The 21912-nt window shown below is 39.7% G+C and overlaps 1 protein-coding gene across 1 annotated transcript in view; it reads right to left on the bottom strand.

Moving 5' to 3' along the window:
- mtx2 (metaxin 2) overlaps window positions 1-21912 on the bottom strand; it is a 113136-nt gene that overhangs the window by 75093 nt on the left and 16131 nt on the right. The window contains exons 2-3 of the mRNA XM_080198919.1: window positions 4842-4889; window positions 4038-4084 (exon numbers count right to left, since the gene is read on the bottom strand). Coding sequence (XP_080055045.1) covers window positions 4038-4084; window positions 4842-4889 — 95 coding nt within the window. The remainder of the gene's footprint in view (window positions 1-4037; window positions 4085-4841; window positions 4890-21912) is intronic.

A 21912-nucleotide genomic window follows, 5' to 3' on the forward strand; every position in this document is an offset into this window, starting at 1 on the left:
TCAGCCGTTTTCCAATCTTCCGGCACTTCCCCGGAATCCAGCGACGTTTGGAAAATAATCACCAAGGCATCCACTATCACCTCCGTCATTTTCTTCAGAACCCTTGGATGCATTCCATCTGGTCCTGGGGACTTATCCACAATCAGCCCCTCCAGTCTGTCGAGCACCGCCTCCCTAGTAACAATAATGTCATTCAGGCCCTCCACTCCTACCATCTTTCCATCGCTAACACCCGGCAAATTACTCACATCCTCCTCCATGAAGACCGAAACAAAAAAGTTATTCAGGGCCTCAGCCATTTCCCCATCCCCTACCACTAAGTCCCCCCTCTCATCCTCTAAGGGTCCAATGTTCACCCTAGCCAGCCTCTTCCTTTTTATGTATTTATAAAAACTCTTACTATCCTTTTTTATATTAAGCGCTAGCCCAGCTTCATAGTTTATCCTACCCTTCTTTATCATTCTTTGTTGACATTTAAACCTCTCCCAATCCTCTTCTCGCCCACTACTCTTAGCTACTCTAAACGCATCCGCTTTTAATTTAACACTTTCCTTCACCTCCTTCGTTATCCACGGCTGATTACCTCTCCTCCTCCAATCCTTTTTAACCATCGGAATAAATTTCTGCTGAGCACCAAGAAAGATCTCCTTAAAGATCCTCCACTGCTCCTCAGCAGACCTACCTTCCAACACACTCCCCCAATCAACATTCGCCAATTCCTCTCTCATCCTACCATACTCCCCTCTGTTCAAACAAAGGACACATGTCCGGGAGCCCACTTTCTTCTCCTCCATCTGCATCAGAAACTCCACCATACAATGATCACTCTTCCCAAGAGGATCCTTCATCACAAGGTCCCTAATTCTACCTGCCTCATTACATAATACCAGATCCAAGATAGCTCGCTCCCTCGCCGGCTCCAACACACATTGTTCGAGAAAACTATCCCGGCAGCATTCCAGGAACTCCTCCTCAAGCCCACCACTTCCAACATGGGTCGACCAATCAATATGTAGATTGAAATCCCCCATAATTATCACTTTCAGAGCATCTGAAAGTGCTTTACAGCCAGTGAAGTACTTTGTGTGTATCATGTTATTACTTTTGTAATGGAGCCATTACTCCAGTCTTTAAGCAGTGATATATCTAAGTGACAACTTAGTAACAATTTCTGTTGAGGTACTGCTGCTGATTTAAAATTATTCCAGTAGGACAAATACAATAAAGGAGTTTTAAGATCAGCAGCAGTCTGGATTGTAGTCGGAAAGACTGTTCCCATTTAAAAATAACATTGGAGCTGCTTAGAGAACTGACTGAAATGTGAATCAGCAGTTAGGAAACAGAGAGAAAATCAACTTTTGGATACCAGCAATACGAAGGTGAGAATCTTGGTAGGCAGATAGCTTCAATATCAACCACTGACTCATGTGTCATTATCCCCAAAATTTAAAGGGAGGCAGGGTGGAAGCAGGGAAATGCTGGAGCAGAGGGAAAATCTTGAAATCCTCTGGGCATAAAGGTCCTGCATGCATGGGGGGGGAGTTAATAACTACCCCATTAAAAATCTTGCAAGGAACTTAAAAGGAGGGAAGTGGTAAATTATGCATAAGTATTATTGATGCTTACAAACCAAATCTGAAGTTTTGGGTGTTAAATAGTAGTTAACTTTTCACAAAGCTCGGCACAACATCAAGGGCCGAAGGGCCTGTAGTGTGCTGTACTGTTCTATGCTCTATGTAATTCACTAACGCTATGGGAATTATGTGAATCTCACATTACATCATCATTTATCATTATTATTTGTGATGAACTAAATTGCTTTTGAGGGATTACTGCAGGATGATGACAACAGCGTTAGGAATCAGCCATTTATAAACTTGTTCCAAAAGTACTAAGGGTTTTGCTGTACACTACCCAAATGTTTCATGTTGCCTTAACAAAAATATCTTTTTAACATAAAGTTACTGTATACAATATTTCTCCATGTCAGAAACATCAAGTCAAAGCATATTCGCCATATAGATACTATAGCTTAGTGAAAGGTGGTGCAATTTGATAGGAGGACATCTACTCCATGGAAAATAACAGTCTAAATGGAGCAATTGAGCAAACAAATCTGCAGTTATAGATCCACAAACCATCAAAAATAGCAATACGTTAACAAACCCAATAAAAATGCAAACTAAGCACTGAGGTTCATTTCTAAAATTCAATAATATAGAAGTTATGTGTAACATATATGGAATCTTGGTTAGATCACATGTACCATTCCGTGCTCAATTCTGGACTGCATATTACAGAAAGATAAAGAGGCACTGGAGAAGTTGTATAAAAGAAAATTTCATGGATGATGCCAGAACCAAGTAATTGGAATTATAAGGGTAGACTGAACAGGCTCAGATTCTTTTCTCAAAATGATGAAGGGGTTTGATACAGTACATGCAAGAAGATGTTTATATTTAGGTGGCAGTCCAAGACTAGGTGGCACAAGTCTAATAAGGAATTCAGAAGAAATGTGTTTAATCACAGAGTAATTAGAATGTGGAACGTACTACCACATGCAGTAGGTGAGATGAATAGCATAGGTACATTTATAGCCAAGCTAGATAAGTATATGAAGAGGAAAGGAATAGAAGAAAATGTTGATAGGTGAGATGAGGCAAAGTTGGAAGAAGTTCATGTGGAATATAAACCCTTACAATAACCTGTTTTGCTGAATGTTCCGTTTCAGTGTAAGTACACGTGGGTAGTTACAAATTGCTATCATTTATCCAGCCTAAGTAGTTCATATTTCATATGAATGCAGCTGCTTTTGCATTGTTCATTACTATTACATGCATTTTATTTTCCAAAATATCGGATTTTAGTTTGTTTTAAGAAAATGCTAGTACCATTTAAAATTAATGAGTTTTTCATAAGCCTGTAAATAAAACAAATTGTATCTCTTACAAGAGTATCAGTAAAAAAATCAAACATTTTTGCTAAGACCCAGATTTCTGAGGATCTTTCAACTTGCTTCTAATTTTTTCTACCTAAAACTACAAGCTTGTGTAAATGTCATTATGCTTAAAGAATAAGAACATTTCTTGGCCAGGTTCAACTTACTGGAAAAATATGCAACACTAATTTATATGTTTGAAACATATAAACTAAAACCATTATGGTTTACCTGCAGAAGGAAAACAAACTTCGAGCCATGTGAGGTGACTGAATTTAAACAGCATCCCCCCCCCCAAAAAAAAAAGCACAAGCTAATGGTAAACTGTATAAATGAGCAATTATAATGAGTTACAAAATACAGTGGCATACTTCGAATCAAATAGCACAAAAAGGTTCCTTTCATTACATCTTCGCCAGCTCTAAGCTACCAATTATTCAATTCCCTGGTTTTTCCCCATAGTCTTACAAATGTTTACTTTTTAAGGGTATATCCAATTCCCTTTTGAATATTATTATACAATCTGCTTCCACCATTCTTTCAACAGGAGTTTCAGATCCTAACAATTATGTTTGAAAAGAAAATCTTTTCTGTTTTTTTATTTGTTAGATGGAAAAAAACGGGGAAGCTGTCAAACATGCTGAATTATCAGACCTGCCAAACAAATAACCTATCCTAAAAGGCTCAGCACAATTTTGTTACAATTAATACTCCATAATACTTGTTAACAAAGTTTACCACTGTCACCTGGCAGTGAATACTTGACGAATCTTCTTTTCTCTGAAAGTTATTCCACAACTTTTCGGCACTAACAATATTTATTGAACAAACAAAAGTTGTGACATACAGTACAATGTTTAAATTTGACCATCTTTCCTCCGTTTGATCCCCATGTCTTCACCATTCATTTTCTGAGACATTCCTCAGCAATTGAACAAATTTTTAAATGCAAACAAGCATTAATGAGTTTCAAAGAAGTGATCCTACCAGATATTATTTTAATAGTATATGTGGTTTTCTCTCAAATTGATTAAAGATTTTGCATCCAATCTGGTTAGTTGGCCTTTAATACTAAGAACTTCATGCTTATATTCCTTACCTGAACAGCAAGACACGAAGCATTGTCTGACAGCAAAATCTGTTCCCCTGCATAATGAGAGGACAAAAGTAATTTGGAAGATAATTTAATCAATGGAATCAGACCATTAGTACATCACAATCTTTGAGCGTTGCTTACTTAAAGCAAAAAAAAGCCTCCAATAGTGTTTTAAAAAGCTGTTTGAGGCTAACATTATGAAACATTTCAGTCTGTCAGAAGAAAGAAAGATGACAAGTTCACTGCAATAAAAATTCCTTGGTTTAGAGGACTTGGGCAGCAACCCATTAGTCTTCATTACTTTGCAGTCTTCTGACAACTGGAGCAGGCTGCTGTGCCCCAAATGGGGGCCATAACATGAGCTGATGATATATGAAGAGCTGCTAAAGGAAACCTGAACTGTCTCTGCCAATGTGAAGCATTTTAAGTTTTTTTTTAATGAGAGCCATATTTGCCATAATATTTAAATATCAGGTAGACCTACATATCATTTTCCAGCTGTTGGTAAACCTATCAATCAGGTTTCCAAGCATATTGTTTTACAAGGTGCTTGCACTAGCTGTTACGACGACTCAATAATAAATCATGAAGGTTAGATTTCATGAATGTCTTGTTCATGTTGACAGGCGGATGTCAGTAAAACCGCTTAATAGGATGAAATAGTATCAAGTATTAAAACTTTCCACTGCACACCCCAGATCTTTAATTGAACAATACAGTTAATTGAAAAAAAGGTGACAGTCATTTACTGTGCCTGTATTGCAACACGAATTATAATAAAATTTAATTCCAAGATGTAATACCTACCCTTCAATGGTTGATAGAGTGTTGCATTTTCTGGCCAAGGTTCAGCAGCTGTAAAACCAAAATAAATACAGTAAATTAAACGTACAGGCAAAGCGATCCATTTTTGAATTTAAAATAGCAGAACTAATTTCTGAGGAAAATTATCTCCATTAATTTGATGCAAAACATGCTGCAAACCACACCCACTTGTTCCTGAATCCTAACTTTACACAATGTTGTATGACATCAGTCACTGAAAAAAGTTTTTTGATAAGGCTAATCGATTAAATAAAAGTTGTTTCCTAATTCTAGTTTTCTGTGTCCTAATACCTCACTTTTCATGTTTTCTAGCAATTAGTTTAGTTTCATATCAACAATGGAGAAAGTTAACCCATCCATAAGATCATATGAAATAGTAGCAGGAGTGGGCCATTTGGTCCCTCAAGCCTGTTTTGCCATTCAATGAGATCACAGCTGAACTGATTGTGGCCTTATCTCTACTTTCCTGATTGCTCCATTACCCTCAACTCTCTTGTCGATTAAAAAAAAATCTGCCTAACTCAGCCTTGAACATCTTCAACAACCTAGCTTCCATTGCTCTCTGGGGAAAGAGAATGACCCTAATTTCCTCCTTAAATGGGAGACCCTTTTTAAACTGCACTCCCTAGCTCCAGGTTCTCTCATGAAGGGAAACATCCTCTCAGCGTCTACCCTGTCAGTCCTTCAGGGTCTTAAAATGTTTCAATAAGATCACCTCTCATTCCTCTAAACTCCAATCAGTATAGATTGCTCAACCTTTCCAGAAAAGACAACCATTTCATCCTAGGAATCAGCCTAGTGGACCTTCTCGGAACTGCTTCCAATGTAAGTATATCCTTCCTTTGGTAAGGAGACCAAAGCTGCACATAGCACTCGAGGAGTTGCCTCACCAATGCCCTGTATATTTCCAGCTAGACTTCTCTACTTTTATATTCCACCCTCTTTGCAATAAAGATTAGCATTCCATTTGTTTTCTTATTTACTGTATCTAGAAACATAGAAAACAGGAACAGGCCATTCGGCCCTTCAAACCTATTCCACCCTTCAAACCTATTCCACTAATGAAGATCACAGCTGGTCATCCAACTCAATACCCTGATATGTCAGCTAGAGGGATTAGCAGAATAAATATGAGAGGTTATAGCGCTAAGGCCTGAGTAAGATACTCTGTTGGAGGGTTGGTGGAGACTCGATGGGCCAAATGGCCTCCTGGTGTACAACTGGGATTCTATGATCCCACCTTCTTCCTATATCCTATGATCCCATATACCCTAAGAGCTAACATATTTTTGAAAACATATAATGTTTTGGCCCCCTGCTGCTTTCTGTGGCAGCGAAGTCCACAGCTCACCCAGTTCTGGATGAAGAGGTTTCTCCTCATCTCAGTCCCAAAGGTTACCCCTTATCCTTTGACAATGAAGCCTAGTCCTGGACATCCCCACCATCAGGAACATCCTTCCTGCATCGATCCTATCTAATCCTGTTAGAATTTTATAGGTATCAGAGATCCTCCTTCTTCTTATGAACTGCAGCGAATATAATCCTAACCAATTTAATCTCTCTTCATACATCAGTTCTACCATCCCAGGAATCAGTCTGGTAAATGTTTGCTGCACTCCTTCTAGAGCAAGAGCATCCTTCCTCAGAAAAGGAGACCAAAACTACACAGTATTCCCGCTATGACCTAAACAAGGCCCTTTGTAACTGCAGCAAGACATCCCTGTTCCTGTACTCGAATTTTCTCGTCCTGAAGGCCAACATACCATTTGCCTTCTTTATTGCCTGCTGCTTACCTTCAGTGACTCATGTACGATAATAGCCAGGACATGCTGCACATTCCCCTCTCCTAACTTATAGCCATTCAGATAATAATAGGCCTTCTTGTTTTTTCTACCAATGTGGAAAACCTCACATTTATCCACATTATTTTGCATCCGACATGCATTTGCCAACTCACTCAGTTTCCCTCAATCACACTGAAGCATTTCTGCATCCTGCTCACAGCTCACACTACCGCCCAGCTTTGTATCATCTGCAAATGTGGAACTATTACATTATCTGCATACTAACTTGTAGTAATTTGTGTACAAGTACATCCAAATCCCTCTGCATCACTGCATTCTGCAATCTGTCCACATCTAAATAATATTCTGTTTTTCAATTCTTCAAGCCAAAATAGACTATTTCATTCTTGCCCCACATCTGCATCTGTCAAATTTTCATCCAATCATTTAACCTATCCATATCTCTTTACACACTCTTTATACCCTCTTCACAATTTCCTTTCCTACCTATTTTTGAATTGTCAGCAAATTTGGCTCCGATGTAATTGGTCTCTTCATCCAAATCATTAATATAGATCGTAAATAATTGAGGCTCTGGCAGTGATCCCTGTGGCACTCTTCTTGTTATGGTTTGCTAATGTGAAAATGGTCCATTTATCTCTGTTTCATTAGGTATTGTAAGAAGTCTCACAACACCAGGTTAAAGTTCAACAGGTTTATTTGGTAGCACAAGCCACTAGCTTTCGGAGTGCTGCCCCTTCATTAACCTGATGTTGTGAGACTTCTCACTGTGCTTATCCCAGTCCAATGCTGGCATCTCCACATCATTAGACATTGCCATTGTGTCATCTTGCTTTAGATCCTTGATCCATTCTGCACAGCTGCAAAGCAAAATAATCATATTCTAAGATGAGAGCTGTTGGTTGGTGGAGAAACCAAGAGCCTATAATAACAACTGCCGTCACACATGGCACCTTCCCATGCAATCGCAGGAGGTGTAACACTTGTCCCTTTACCTCTTCTATGCTTACCATCTAAGGTCCAAAACATTCATTCCAGGTTAAGCAGCGTTTCACTTGCACCTCTTCCAATTGTATATACTGTATTCGCTGCTCCCAATGTGGTCTCCTATATCAGAGAGGCCACGCGCAGGCTGGGTGATCACTTTGCTGAGCACCTTTAGTCTGTGCATAATCAGGACCCTGACCTTCCAGTTGTTTGCCATTTTAACACACAATCCTGCTCCAATGCCCACATGTCTGTCCTTGGCCTGGTGCAATGTTCCAGTGAAGCTCAATGCAAACTGGAGGAACTGAGAATGTGACCAGTGGAGTGAACAAGGGTGAACCAGTTGTTGTGTATCTGGACTATTAAAAGGCTTTTGACAAGGTCCCACACAAGAGAATAGTCAGCAAAATTAAAACTCCTGGTACTAGGGGTAATGTAGTGACATCGATAGAGAACTGCTTAGCAGACAGGAAGCAGAGAGTGGACATAAATAGGTCTTTTCCAGAGTGCAGGCACTGACTAGTGGGGTACTGCAGGCTTCAATGCTTGGACCCCACCTGTTCACTGTATACATTAATGATTTGGATGAAGGAATTGAATAGGTTGCATAGACTATTCTTGTATTCACTTGAATACAGAGCGACACAGAATGATTGAACCAAGGAGTTTAAGATAATAATTGAAAAGGATTTGATACTGTGGATAGAGAAAAACTATTTTCTCTGGTGGAAGGATCCAGATCAAGGGCTTAAGGAACTTAACCCACAACCCAAGAGTTAGACTGTTTAGGGGCAATACCAGAAATAGCTTCTCAATATAAATGGTGGTGAAAATCTGGATTTCTCCATCCAGAAAAGGTTGTTAAGTCCAAGTCAAATTGAAAATTTTAAAACTGAGAGTCATACAATTTTGTTAGTCATGGGTAGTAAGGGCTACTGGACCAAAGTAGTAAACGGAGATACAAATATGAATCATCCATGATCTAACTGAATACTGTAATAGGTTCTAAGGCTGGATGGCCTACTTGTTTCTACGTAAGCAGATCTCCCATGGTATTACTCGAGATATATTGAATGTTATCCTGTTTCATCATGGTAAATGGATTATACCTTGTAGTAGACAAACATAATGTATATTTTTTCTATTTAGACAATACTCAAGCTGGCGTGACTGCTGAAAATCGGAAAGTTTGATTGTAAATAAATGCTTAAAATCATATGTTTACGCAACAAACTTCAGAGATTGTGATGTGTTGATCAATTTTAGGTTAGAACCAACGAAGCTTCCAAAATTTTTCAGTTGTTTTTAAAGCCTGATATGTGATATTTTTACATGTCAACGCGCCAATTTTTAAGCATGTGCTATCAGCAGATCTCCCAGGTTTTGCATTTAGAACAACCAATGCACCAATAATACAGGCAAAGATTTTCTGGAGGAACTGCAATCCAAGGAGGGCGGAAGACCAGGGAATATTTGAGTAATCAAGTTGAGAGTTACAAAAAACATGAATAAAAGTCTCAATGTGACAATAGGAAGTAGACATCAAAAGTTAGAAAGAAACCAAGATGTAAGAAGGTAGTGTGCAGTACAATAGCTATATACACCTGCTGTTAGTATACTGATAGTGTGCCTCTGCAGTAACGTTTTCATCTGATACTAGAGTATATTAGGTGCACAAACTGTTTCAGAAGCCATTTAAAATCTTAGAGAATTTTCCTGGTGCCTTGCCAACTGGAATAAAATTCAGATTCTACCTTTTTGTTACAAATGAGTTTTTTTCGTATTACCACTGGCTGAAGTCAATTTTTAAAATATATTCCTCTTGTTTGTCTGAAGCCATAAAAACTGAAGTTTCCAAATTGTTGGAGAACCCAAAACTGACACTTGCTCTACTTATTCTATTTGTAATTACTTTCCTAAATTTGGGGCAAACCACCCATCCTTAAAATATACTTTACACAAATAAAATTTCATGCCTAAAGTTCTAACACATAATAAAACATAAAAGTAGATAAGTGTTGCAATATTGCTCTACTACTCACGAATAACCTGACCGTGCACCCTCCATGCTTACGACAGTGAACTGAAATAATTGGGCAAATGCTTTCCAGGAAAAGTTAGAATTCCAGTAGTTTGTAGAACAACAGCATTGTATTATTTTCCAATTATCAATGTAAAAAAAAAATTCTATAATGTTTAAGTGTTAAATATTTTTTAAGCTTCTTTCATAGCATATAAACAAAGGTAGGGATAACTATAAACTTTCAATGTGCACTCCTTCAACAGCAAGAAACAATAGAAGTTAAATGCTAAATTTAAGTCAGTAATGCAAAGTGATCTGCTAAACGCAAAAACAATTTTTTAAAAACAGCATGGATTACGTTTCAATGTCCCGTATACAACAATATCCACATTACATTTCAGATAGAGAATAAAGCAAAACTGTCTATTTACTGTAATACCTTCAAACTTAATATCTGCAGAAGAACTTGAAATACAAATTTTGGTAAAACATAAAAATAAAGATGTCATACAAAAATGGTTCCAAGTTTTAACATCAGCCAGCAGTCTTCTTCTGTATTTGAACCTTCTGTGTGACAGATTGTTCAGGGCCAATAAATAATACAACAGTAAATATCACACTTGACAGCTACAGCTGTGATTCTCAGGCTAAAATAACAGTCTTGTTCAGAACATGCATTTTAAAAGTACTGAACATGATGCAAAATTTCTTACATCACCAAACACTAAAATGACATGTAGCTTAACCACACAAGCCTGTTTTCTTCTATCACGGTGATTTATGACCTAAAAATCTCCACTAAAATCAAACCTCATTTATCCTTGGGCTACACATTTCCATAGCATATGGATTGCAGTTTATAGCTTACCATGTCTATCATCAGAGCATAAAAAGAAATTTCCCCAAGGTCTTCTGCTTACCAACAGAAGTCTCTATAACATTTCAAGATCTGATTTTCATAATCTGTAATTTAAATTATTGCTTTTGCCCACTATTACTTTTAGAAAGAGGCTTATCAGGCTTCAGGCTCTCATTCTGCACAGAAAGCATGACCATTTGCTTGGGTACAGCACCTTACAGGTAGAGGCAGCTGTCTAATACCAAACCATAATAACTATTCGTCATTTATGTACCAAGACAGTGAATTTCAGCAAACTGTTTAGCAACAATCTGACAGCAGGACAGGCAATCCATGCAAATTGCCACCGACTTCGGCTGGACCAGGAGGTCCTCTCGGCAGCCAATGGCAAGCCACCTTCGCTGCAGGGAAACCCACTGCACAGGAGAGGGGGGCTTGAAAATTCCAGCCTAGCAGTTACTTAGCTGTGGTACGAGAAGATAACCAGTGCACATACAACTGCATATGAGCAAGAATTGATACCTTCATGATAAAAAGGGTACACAGGTCAAAGGAAGACTCAAAAAGTGAGGGAAAAACAATAAAACAAATTATTTCACGAGATATATTTTTTGCAGCAATGTATTTTATGGGTACTGACTTACACTGGTGCTACATAAAGCCTCATGACTTTCAGCAATCTCAGAAATGCATTAAGAGAGCTACAATCTCATTCCTAGCATGTTCTACTACATAAAAATCATTGTTTAACATAATTTGATAATTATCTGGCAGTCGTACTGTCTTAAGGATGGCTGTTACAAGAAATAGAAATAATTATTTCTTTCCACACTTGCAACAGGTTACAGGGAGCTTTATTCTGCATTTGGCTATGTTATACAAATCAGGAATGCTTGATGTTGACAGTAACCCCCAGTCTGCAAAAATGCTCCATTCCTCAACACTACCATCTTACCTTAATTAGGACTACACAATAATTAGCATAATGCAATTCATGGTGCCATTCACTACACACTCAATGCTGGTATGTAAAATAAAATGTTCATCATGGTTTTCTTCTGTATGGGAAGATTCTATGATTTGACAGGGGGTTGACGATTACATTATACCATTCACAATAACTGGGTTGCATAGTCTCATGTACTGCACAGAAATGCTTCTATCCCTCATGTTGGCATTGCCAATAGATTACACCAGTGAATTGTGGAGGAGCATTTCGTTTGGAGCACTGAATGATTGTTTCACTTGTAACCCAAGAGAATCAATGGTACAATCATGGTTTTGGTATCATTGAGTTGAGTTCAGGAGAGTATATAAAGGCCAGAAACTTCTTTGCAGCTGCTTCTACTCTGCAAATGTAATTTTGTCTCACAACTGATGAAAACCTTATTTGTGGAATGAGATTAATTCCTAAGAAGTTCTTGACTAGGATAAACCCAGAAAGAGACCATCTTTCACCTCTACTCAACAATTCCTGCAATAATGACCCGTGCATGGACATCTAGTTACCAAAAACTCTTACAGGGCTGTATACCCTATCCACTAAATTAAACTGCTTACTGATAAATTGTTTAAGATTACACAAGATTGATTCCTGGATTATAATGTATGTGGAATTGATTGGCATCCAAGAGTTGTGGCAAACTTCTCCATTACCCCTCACTTTACTTCTATCTTCAAGTTCCCTTCACTTCATTCCTTAATTATATTGAAGTTGACCACCTACCCTCTTCATTTCCACTGCCACAGCTCTGAATTATTGAGTCTCTTCTTGTGACTATACTTGGTGTGGCAGAAACAGAGTTTTCATTCTGTGTCAATTATATATATGTGGGGATCCCAGTTCAGGGATCCAGGTTCAATTCCGGCCTCGGGTGACTGTGTGGAGTTGCATGTTCTCCCCATATCTGCGTGAGTTTACTCTGGGTACTCCAGTTTCCTCTCTCAGTCCAAAGATATGCGGGTTAGGTTGATTGGCCATGTTAAATTACCCCTTAGTCTCAGAGATTAACAGGGTAAATGCATAGCATTGCAGGGATAGGGCCTAGCTGGGACTGCTGTCGGTGCAGGCTTGAGTGGCCTCTTTCTGAGCTGTGTGAATTCTGTTGTTGTGGTTATTTTCAAACCATTACCAAAGGATATGTAAAACAAGTTCAACTAGAAAGTTTCTCTCTCAATAAACTTAATCTGCAGGAAAACTGGTCAGTAAAACTTGTCTGGGAAATAAGTAAATGAGAGGGCATTTTGCTAATAGCTTATATTCAATCAAGTTCAAATGTGTTTTGCTTAGGTATTGGCAATTGTGAGACCCAGGTAGTGTGCGCCAAATCAGTCAATGTTGTGCCATGGAACCTCTTTACATAATGCTTTTGATCTTGGATGATAACCAGAAAATTGTACAACAATTGTATGGTTTTTCTGTAATGTTTAGCTCAAATTCAAGTGAGCTGAATGTGACTCTTGACGAAATCACTGTTGACCATTCCGGTATTTGTCTTACCCAACTTTGGCTATTTTGAGAAGGTAGTGGTGGCAATGCTACTTGAATTGCAACTGTATCTATTTGATATAATTGCATCATTTGCTCTGTAAGAACAGAAGGTTACTTTCCATAAAAAATACATCAATCAACCATTTTATGGCAACCTGACAGTTTTATGGGCACCCACAACAGCTTTATACTGCCAGATATTTTTTAAAAACAGAATTCAAATTCTCAAACTGCCATGATGGGATGTTCTCTAGGTTATTAACTCAGAATTCTAATTATTGACACAAAAACAAAATATGCTGGAAAATCTCAGCATCTATGGAGAGGGAGAAAGAGTTAACAGGCCCTATTTTACCATTTTGGTTCTAAGTGCTGGGCAGACTTGAAACTGGGAGTGTTTCAGATCCAACTTTTAGATCTGTTTTCAGGCGCCCCCATACGCACTCTATCTGCAAAAATATCAGCGATTCCGAATCGTGCTGCAGAAACCTGTGCACCCAAAGTCCTGTAGCTCCAATCGGTGCGTCCAATCGCGCATGCACAGAAAACACAATTGCCAGATAATGTCTGTCCTCCCGTCGCCATCGCCACCACCACCACTGATCTCAAGCAGAAAGCTGCCGGATGCTCGGCACTTACCCCCTCACTAACTGGAGTGAAATTTTGATTCTGGATGGGCGAATGCATTGGTAAAGGGAGAAGCACCGGTAAGGTTGTGTGTGCAGCCAATTAAGTCAATTTAAATGCATGCCTGACTTTACCAAGTATCCGCACCCAAACACAGGAGCAACTTGATGGTAAAATTGGGCCCAAAGTTTCAACTCCAAAGCAAACAGTCATATGCAATGTTAACTTGGTCAGTTTCTTTCTCCACAGATGCTGCCAGACCCTAGTTTTTCCAGCCCTTTTTGTTTCAGATTTCCCGCAACTGCAGTATTTTATTTTTATTTCTTCCAATAATTGAACTGTGTAGCAATTACTATTGAAGAAATTTTAAATTCTTTTTATGTTTGCTTCAATACAACTATTGTATTTACCAGAAAGATCGTTTTTCAGAAACATGTGTGTTTTGTGGACCTTATGGTCCAAAAATTGGCAGCATTGTGATATACAGTACAAAGGAGGTTGCTCTGGAAATCCTCAATATTGACTCCTGTCCCCATGAAGTCTCACAGCAACAGGTCAAAAATAGACAAGGGAATCACCTATCATACCACCACCTACTCTCCTCCTCAGCTGATTAATCAGTACTCCCTGATGTTGAAAGCCAACTGGAGAAACACTGAAAGTAGCAAGGGCATGGATGCACTCTGGGTGGAGGACTTCAACATCCATCATCAAAAGGAGCTCAGTCGTACCTCTACTGACCAAGTTGACATAGCCTTAAAGGACATAGCAGAGTCCAGGCCTGGCAGTTGGTTGTGAGACAACTGAGAGAGAAAAGCCTACTTGACCTCATCCTCATGAACCGAATTGTCACAGATGCAACTGTCTGTGGCACTAAGAACATAAGAACATAAGAAATAGGAGCAGGAGTAGGCCATCTAGCCCTTCGAGCCTGCCCCGCCATTCAATAAGATCATGGCTGATCTATCGCTGCTCAGTTCCACTTTCCCGCCCTCTCCCCATAACCCTTAATCCCCTCTCTTATCAAAAACCCATCAACCCGCGTCTTAAAAATATTTAGCGAGGCAGCCTCCACCACTTCAACGGGCAGAGAATTCCAGAGATTCACCACCCTTTGAGTGAAGAAGTTCCTCCTCAACTCCGTTCTAAACCGCTCCCCCTTTATCTTGAGGCTGTGCCCCCTAGTCCTACTATCTTTTTTGAGCGGGAAGAGTCTCTCCACCTCTATCCTATCCATCCCATTCATCATCTCATACGTCTCAATGAGATCTCCCCTCATTCTTCTAAACTCTAACGAGTACAAGCCTAGTTTATTCAGCCTCTCCTCATAGCTCAACCCCCTCAACTCCGGTATCAGCCTAGTAAACCTCCTCTGCACTCCCTCCAAAGCCAAAATATCTTTGCGCAGGTGCGGCGCCCAAAAATGCACACAGTACTCCAGCTGCGGCCTCACCAATGCCCTATACAGCTGCAGCAAGACCTCCCTACTTTTATATTCAATCCCCCTCGCTATGAAGGCCAGCATCCCATTCGCCTTCCTGACCACCTGCTGCACCTGCAAGCTGGGTTTTTGCGACTCATGCACAAAGACCCCTAGGTCCCTCTGCACCGTCGCCTGCTGCAGTTTTTCGCCACGTAAGTAATAATCCTTCCTACCACTATTCCTACCAAAGTGGACCACCTCACACTTGCCAACATTAAATTTCATTTGCCATTTCCTGGCCCATTCGCCCAGCCTATCTAGATCCTTCTGCAGACTTTCCACACCCTCCGCACAATTTGCCGTTCCCCCAATCTTGGTGTCATCAGCAAATTTCGACACCCTACACTCGGTTCCCTCCTCCAGATCATCTATATAAATTGGTAGGAGTGCCTGCTGCACAATCCTTGTGGGGATGGGATCCTATTTTTGCTATCTCAGAGCTATATGAGACAGATTTAAAATGGATCCAGCAACTCACAACTGGGCTTTATGGGCCATCGGCAGCAGAACTGTATGCAATCACAATCTGTAACCTCATGGCCCAGCATATACCTCAGTCTACCATTACCTTCAAGCCAGGGGGTCAACCCTGGTTCAATGGAGAGTGCAGGAGAGCATGCCAGGAGCAGCAGCAGCAGGTATACACGAGTTGTCAACCTAGTGAAGATAAAACTCACGACCAGTTGCATGTCAAACAGTAGGAGCAGCATGCGATATAGAGAGATAAGCAATCCCACAATCAATGGATTAGATCAGAGCTCTCCAGTCCTGCCATATCTATGAATGGTGATCGACAACCAAACAGCTAACTGGAAAAGGGCAGTGCAACAATTGTACATTTTTGTTGAAGGGACTGAATGATTAAGATGGTAGATAGAGTGTCAACAAAGTTGGCTTCTTGGTCATGGTTGGTAGAGTTTGTTGTTTTGTAGCTACACTCGTATAGGCAAATAATAATATTCCATTACATTCTTGAACTTGTGGTGATGAAAAGGCTTTAAGAAGTCAAGAGGTGAATCATTTATCACAGAACACCCAAGCTCTGACCTACTCTTGCAGTCACAGCTGGTCCACTACATTTCTGGTCGATGGTGAACCTCAGGATGTTGCTGTGGGGGGATTTGGATGTGTCAATGTCATTGAACTAGTATGGAATTCAGCTGGACTCTTATTGAAGACGGTCATTTCCAGATACTTGAGAATGCTACTTGCCATTTAACAGTCTAAACCTGAATGATGTCCAAATCTTGCTGCATGTGGACACAAACCACTTCACTTTCTGAGGATTGAGAATATTATAGGCAGCGAGGGACCCAGGTTCAATTCCTGGTTTGGGTGACTGTTGTGTCTGCATGTTCTCCCTGTATCTGCATGGGTTCCCCCCAGGTGTTCCGGTTTCCTGCCACAGTCCAAATATTTGTGGGTTAGGTGGATTGGCCATGATAAATTGATTCTTCACGTCAGGGGGATTAGCAGGGTAAATACTTAGGGTTATGGGAATGGGCCTTGGGTGGGATTTTTGTCAGTGCAGATTCGATGGGCCAAATGGTCTCCTTCCGCACTGGAGGGATTCAATGACTGTGAAATCATCACCAAACATCCCCACTTCTTTTCTTATGATAGAGGGAAGGCATGAAACAGCTGAAGGTACTTCAGCTGTGGACTCTGCCCTGAATAATTCCTGCAGCAATGTCCTGGGCCTGAGATGAGTGGCTTACAAAGATTACAATCATCCTTCTTTGTACTCAGTATGACAGCAACTAGTGGAGAGTTCTCCCTGATTCACATCAACATCAATTCTGGTAGGGGGTGGACTCTAATTATCCTGTTTTAGACTGGGATTGTAACAGTGTAAAGGGAAAAGGTGGGAGCAATTCCTGAAATGCAAGACAATGCTCTTGATCAATATGTATCTCATCCAACAAGAAAGGAAACAGTGCGGATCTAGTTCTGGGGAATAAAGTAGGGCACGAGGAGATAGAAGGGATGGGTACAATTGCAACATTTAAAAGACATTTGGACAAGTACATGGATGAAAAAGGTTTAGAGGGATATGAGCCAACACAGGCAAATGGGACTGGATCAGTTTAGGAAACCTAGTTTGCATGGAGAAGTTGGGCTGAAGTGCCTGTTTTTGTGCTACATATCTCTATGACTCTTTCATAACACATGCAGTCAAGTGGTTCCTTGATGTCAAAGGCAGTCACTCTCACCTCAGCTTTTTGTCCATGATAGGACTGAGGTTGCAATGAGATCTGAAGTAGAGTGGTACTGATGGAAAGTAAACTAAGCAACAGTGAGCAAGTTGCTGCTGAGTAAATGTCATTTGGTGGCACTATCAATGGCACCTTCCATCACTTGGCTGATGATTGAGAGTGGATTGATAGTATAGTATAGTATGTGACCGGATTAGATTTGTCTTGTTTTTGTGGACAGGACACATCTGGACAATTTTCCACTTACTTGAAAAGATGCCAGTGTTAAAGCTGCACTGGAACAGCTTAGTCAGAGACACTGTTGTACAGCACAAATATTCAGCACTACATCTGGAATGTTATCAGGACCCATAAACCTTGCCACATTCAACGCATTCAACTATTTCTTGCTATCGCTGCAGTGAAACTAGAATATTACACCTAATTCTGGGCAGTGCATTCAGGAAGGAAGTTAACGTTTTGGAGAGGGTACAGAAAAGATTTACGAGAATGACTCCAGGGATGAGAGACTTCATTGTTCTCCTTCAACAAGAGAATGTTGAGAGGAGATTAGATAAAGTACTTAAAACCACGAGGGCTCTAGACAGTGTATCTACAAACGGTACCCAATGAGGAAAAGTAAACAAAGCAGAAAACACTACTTTAAACACTACAATAAAAAGGAAAAACATTTTTTTAAGGATCTGGTTAGGATTTGTAAATGAGAATATGGAGGCAGCTAAAATTTGAGCTTTCAAATGGGAACTGGATAACCACAAAACGAGAAAAAAGTTACAGAGATGAGCAAAGGGCAGGGGAATGGGATGAATTGAGTTGCTGTTCTAGAGCACAGACACAATGGGCCTACTGACCTCTTTCTGTGATGTAACCAATCTGATTTTAATGTAGATGTAAAATGGTATGACTAAGTAAGAAATAAAGTTAGGGAAAAGAGACATAAATCTTTAAGAGCTGAATTTCGTAACCTGGTCATCACCTGATACATTGGAACTGTACAAGAGGAGGATAAGCTAAGACCTAGAGCCACTGGACACGAAATGGCTAAATATGGCCTAAGTTACAAGAAAAAAAAATTTACAAAAATCAAGATAATCGAGAAACTAACCTTAAAAGAATCTTACAATCATGACAGAGAGAGTTTAAAAAGAACACTTCAGGTTGAAGCAATTTGAAGGTCAAGAAGAACAAAAATACCTTTAATAAGAATTGATCACAAGATGGATTCAGGTAAATGGAAAAATGGGTAGAAGACCTTCCCATGCGAGAGTATTACTCAGCCAACGCTTCAGCTCGAACAATGTTGGAGGATGTGATTCTCTGATAGGGCAGACACTTGCAGACAGATTCAGATCAGGGTACACATTTCACTGGGCAAATACTCAACGAAGTATGATGTAAATGTTTTGGGATGAAACAAAATTCCTTACCATTCACAATGTTCTGGTATGGTTGAAAGAATGAATCAAACATTAAAGAAAGCACTAGTCAAGGTCGTTCAGGATACAGGCTGTGATTCGACAAATTTATTACCCAATATCTGAATGGGACTGAGGGCAACATCTAGCAGGATGACAGGATGGGCTAATGACCAGGAAAGCTATGAGGAGATGTATTAAAAGGTGGAGGTGAGACAGTACTGTTAAGACAGAGAGAGTGAGGCAGTTTGCGAGAAAACTGTACAAACAGCTGCATGGATAAAACAGGAGGTTAGAGATTAGCAGATCATACATGACACAGAAGGGAATGTCATGTTGAAACAAGTTCTGGTACCTGAAATAGGGAAACGATAATGGTTAAAATCACACGTGACAAACCAGGATTCACACTCAAGACGGTGAGACCATAAGAAGTAATTATGATCAATGATACACGCGCTTGTGTGGACATTCAAGGGAGAAGATGCTGGAAGAACTGGCCACAACTGAAGTGCTTTATTAATTGATCTTATTTTACAGAACTAACATTGACCATTGATGACTAGGGCAGTTATTTGCTTAACTTACAAAATGTCAGTTGGCATATTAACCCTCAAGGGACAGATGATCCTGGCTATGGGAGCAGTGAGTGGCGCCACAATTTCAGGACCACTGAAAGAACTCACCCAGAGTATGTCCCATAACTTTACTAACCCAAGTGCTTCTACCAAGCGGTATTCAACATGAAGGAGTACTGTTTTCCTGCTGAGGGAGACCACTGGGTGGTACTCAGCAGCAGACTTCCTTGTCCATGTTTGGTCTGTATCATGAGACATGAGATCCAATCAATGTTGAGTATTTCCAGGATTACTGTCTTCAGACTGTACATCACAGTAATCTCGCCTCTGGAGGTACAGGACTCACTCAGGAATGAGGTCAGTGTTGTCTGGGACATTGGCTGAAAGGTATGATTAGCCTTTTGGCTAATATGAAGCATCAAATCAAGCCCAAGATGGGGTGCAATGTCTCATCTTGTCAGATTGGATCTGTTTGTCCCTCTCATACAGGCCATGAATTGGATTCAATTTGAATTTGGTCTTTGGATGGAATTTTTTTTAAAGTATGATTCTTTGAATATGATGATGCCAGGCTGTTGTTTGTCTGCAGGGCAGATCTCCCAATTTTGGCCCAAGTCCTCAGACACTAGAGAGGAGTATTTTGCAGGGTGGATATGACTATCTATTTGCTCAGATTGATGCAAGGTGGTCTGTGAAGTGTTATCCTTATGATGCTTTTGCTTAGTGATGCAACTGAGTGGCTTGTTCAATCATTTTACAGGGCAGTTAAAAGTCGGTCACATTTAGGCCAAACTGAGTAAGAATGACAGGTTTCCTTCCATAAATGACATTAATGAACTGAACAATCTGACAAGACTGGCAATTATCCTTTTGAATAGAAAGGAAAGTCAGGTGAATGCAATGCACAGATCCAGCCACTTAAGTACCCTTTTATTGGTTGCCATGACTTGTTAAAACTGTCAGATTCAAAAGGATTAGTTGTATGTACTTACCTAATCAAAGCATGGCTTTGTGTATTCAAAGTTAGATTAAGTCAGCCCAGGTCGAAAACCTGTTTGGATGCAGTGTGCAACTCAAGTATCGAAATAAACTTGGAATCTAAACAGTAGCCAGTTAAAAAATCTGCTTTTGTTGACACTAGATCAAAATAGGACTGCCATGAACTGAAATAGACAAAATTACATGATTTTTCACACATTACTATCCCTACTGAAGACAATATGTGTGCATATTATCAAAACACTACTTGTGAGGATTGAAAACGCAATTATTGCTGAAAGCAGCAGCATGCTATTCTTCCCATTTTGCGGTTACTTATGTTATTTTGCTTTCCAATGCATCTTTGTAGGGCAACATTTCATCATAACAGATGCATGTCATTTTGAGAGTCAACCACAACCACACTAAAGGGATCATGGTCAGAACATGTTAAGTACAGTTTGATACAAGTAGAATTGTAGTATTTGCAACATTCAAACAACATAAAACAATCTTTGTCAATTTCTCATGATATTAATTACAGCTGAATAAATGATGGAGTGCTCTTCACCAAGATCATTTATGTGACTTTGTAAAGCTCTATTGCCTCTGATTCATCAATGTAAGCTGTGACAGTACAATAATGATGTGGATGTGCCGGCGTTGGACTGGGGCAAACACAGTAAAAAGTCTGACAACACCAGGTTTTAGTCCAACCGATTTATTTGATAGTAAACGCACAAGTTTTTGGGTTAGTCCTTTCGTCAGGTGAATGGAGAGTTCTGGCCTCAGACAGAGCATGTAAAGCACAGACAGTTTACAGATTACTGATTAGAATGCGAATCTTTACACTTAACCTGCTGTTCAAGTCTTGAAGTGGCCGACAATGTGAGATTGTCGGCCACTTCAAGACTTGAACAGCAGATTAAGTGTAAAGATTCGCATTCTAATCAGTAATCTGTAAACTGTCTGTGCTTTACATGCTCTGTCTGAGGCCAGAACTCTCCATTCACCCGACGAAGGGACTAACCCGAAAGCTTGTGCGTTTACTATCAAATAAATCGGTTGGACTAAAACCTGGTGTTGTCAGACTTTTACAGTACAATAATGATCAGGGTAAGCTAAAATGGGCTTTGCACACATTGCTTTTAGCGCTCTTTCAAAGTAATTGTGCCTTAACAGACTAGATTACTTGATCTGGTTCTTGTTTGAGATTGAATCACTAAATACCATAGCTACAACTGTGATAATAATTGAGACAATCTGAATTATGCCCTTTATTATTTCTTGGCAATGGCAATAATTTCAATGTAGTTAAAAACACTGAAAGGTGCTTCACAGGAACATTACAAAAAAAACTGACAGCAAAATAGTAAGATGATATTAGATTAGATGGCCAAAAGTTTGGTGAAACAGTTAGGTTGTAAACAGGATCTTAAAGAGAGGGAAACAATGAATTATGACATAGTTGGGCTTCAGCCTCCCACTAACCAGATAATTGCCCACATTAAAAAAACCTCAATCATAGTAATTTTTTTCAAGCCTTAATGATGTTGCATGGTTTAACTGCATTAATTCGTCAGGTCATGCT

The sequence above is a fragment of the Carcharhinus amblyrhynchos genome, chromosome 11 (assembly GCF_965287045.1).
Source record: "Carcharhinus amblyrhynchos chromosome 11, sCarAmb.v2.hapA, whole genome shotgun sequence".
Classification (NCBI taxonomy): Eukaryota; Metazoa; Chordata; class Chondrichthyes; order Carcharhiniformes; family Carcharhinidae; genus Carcharhinus; species Carcharhinus amblyrhynchos.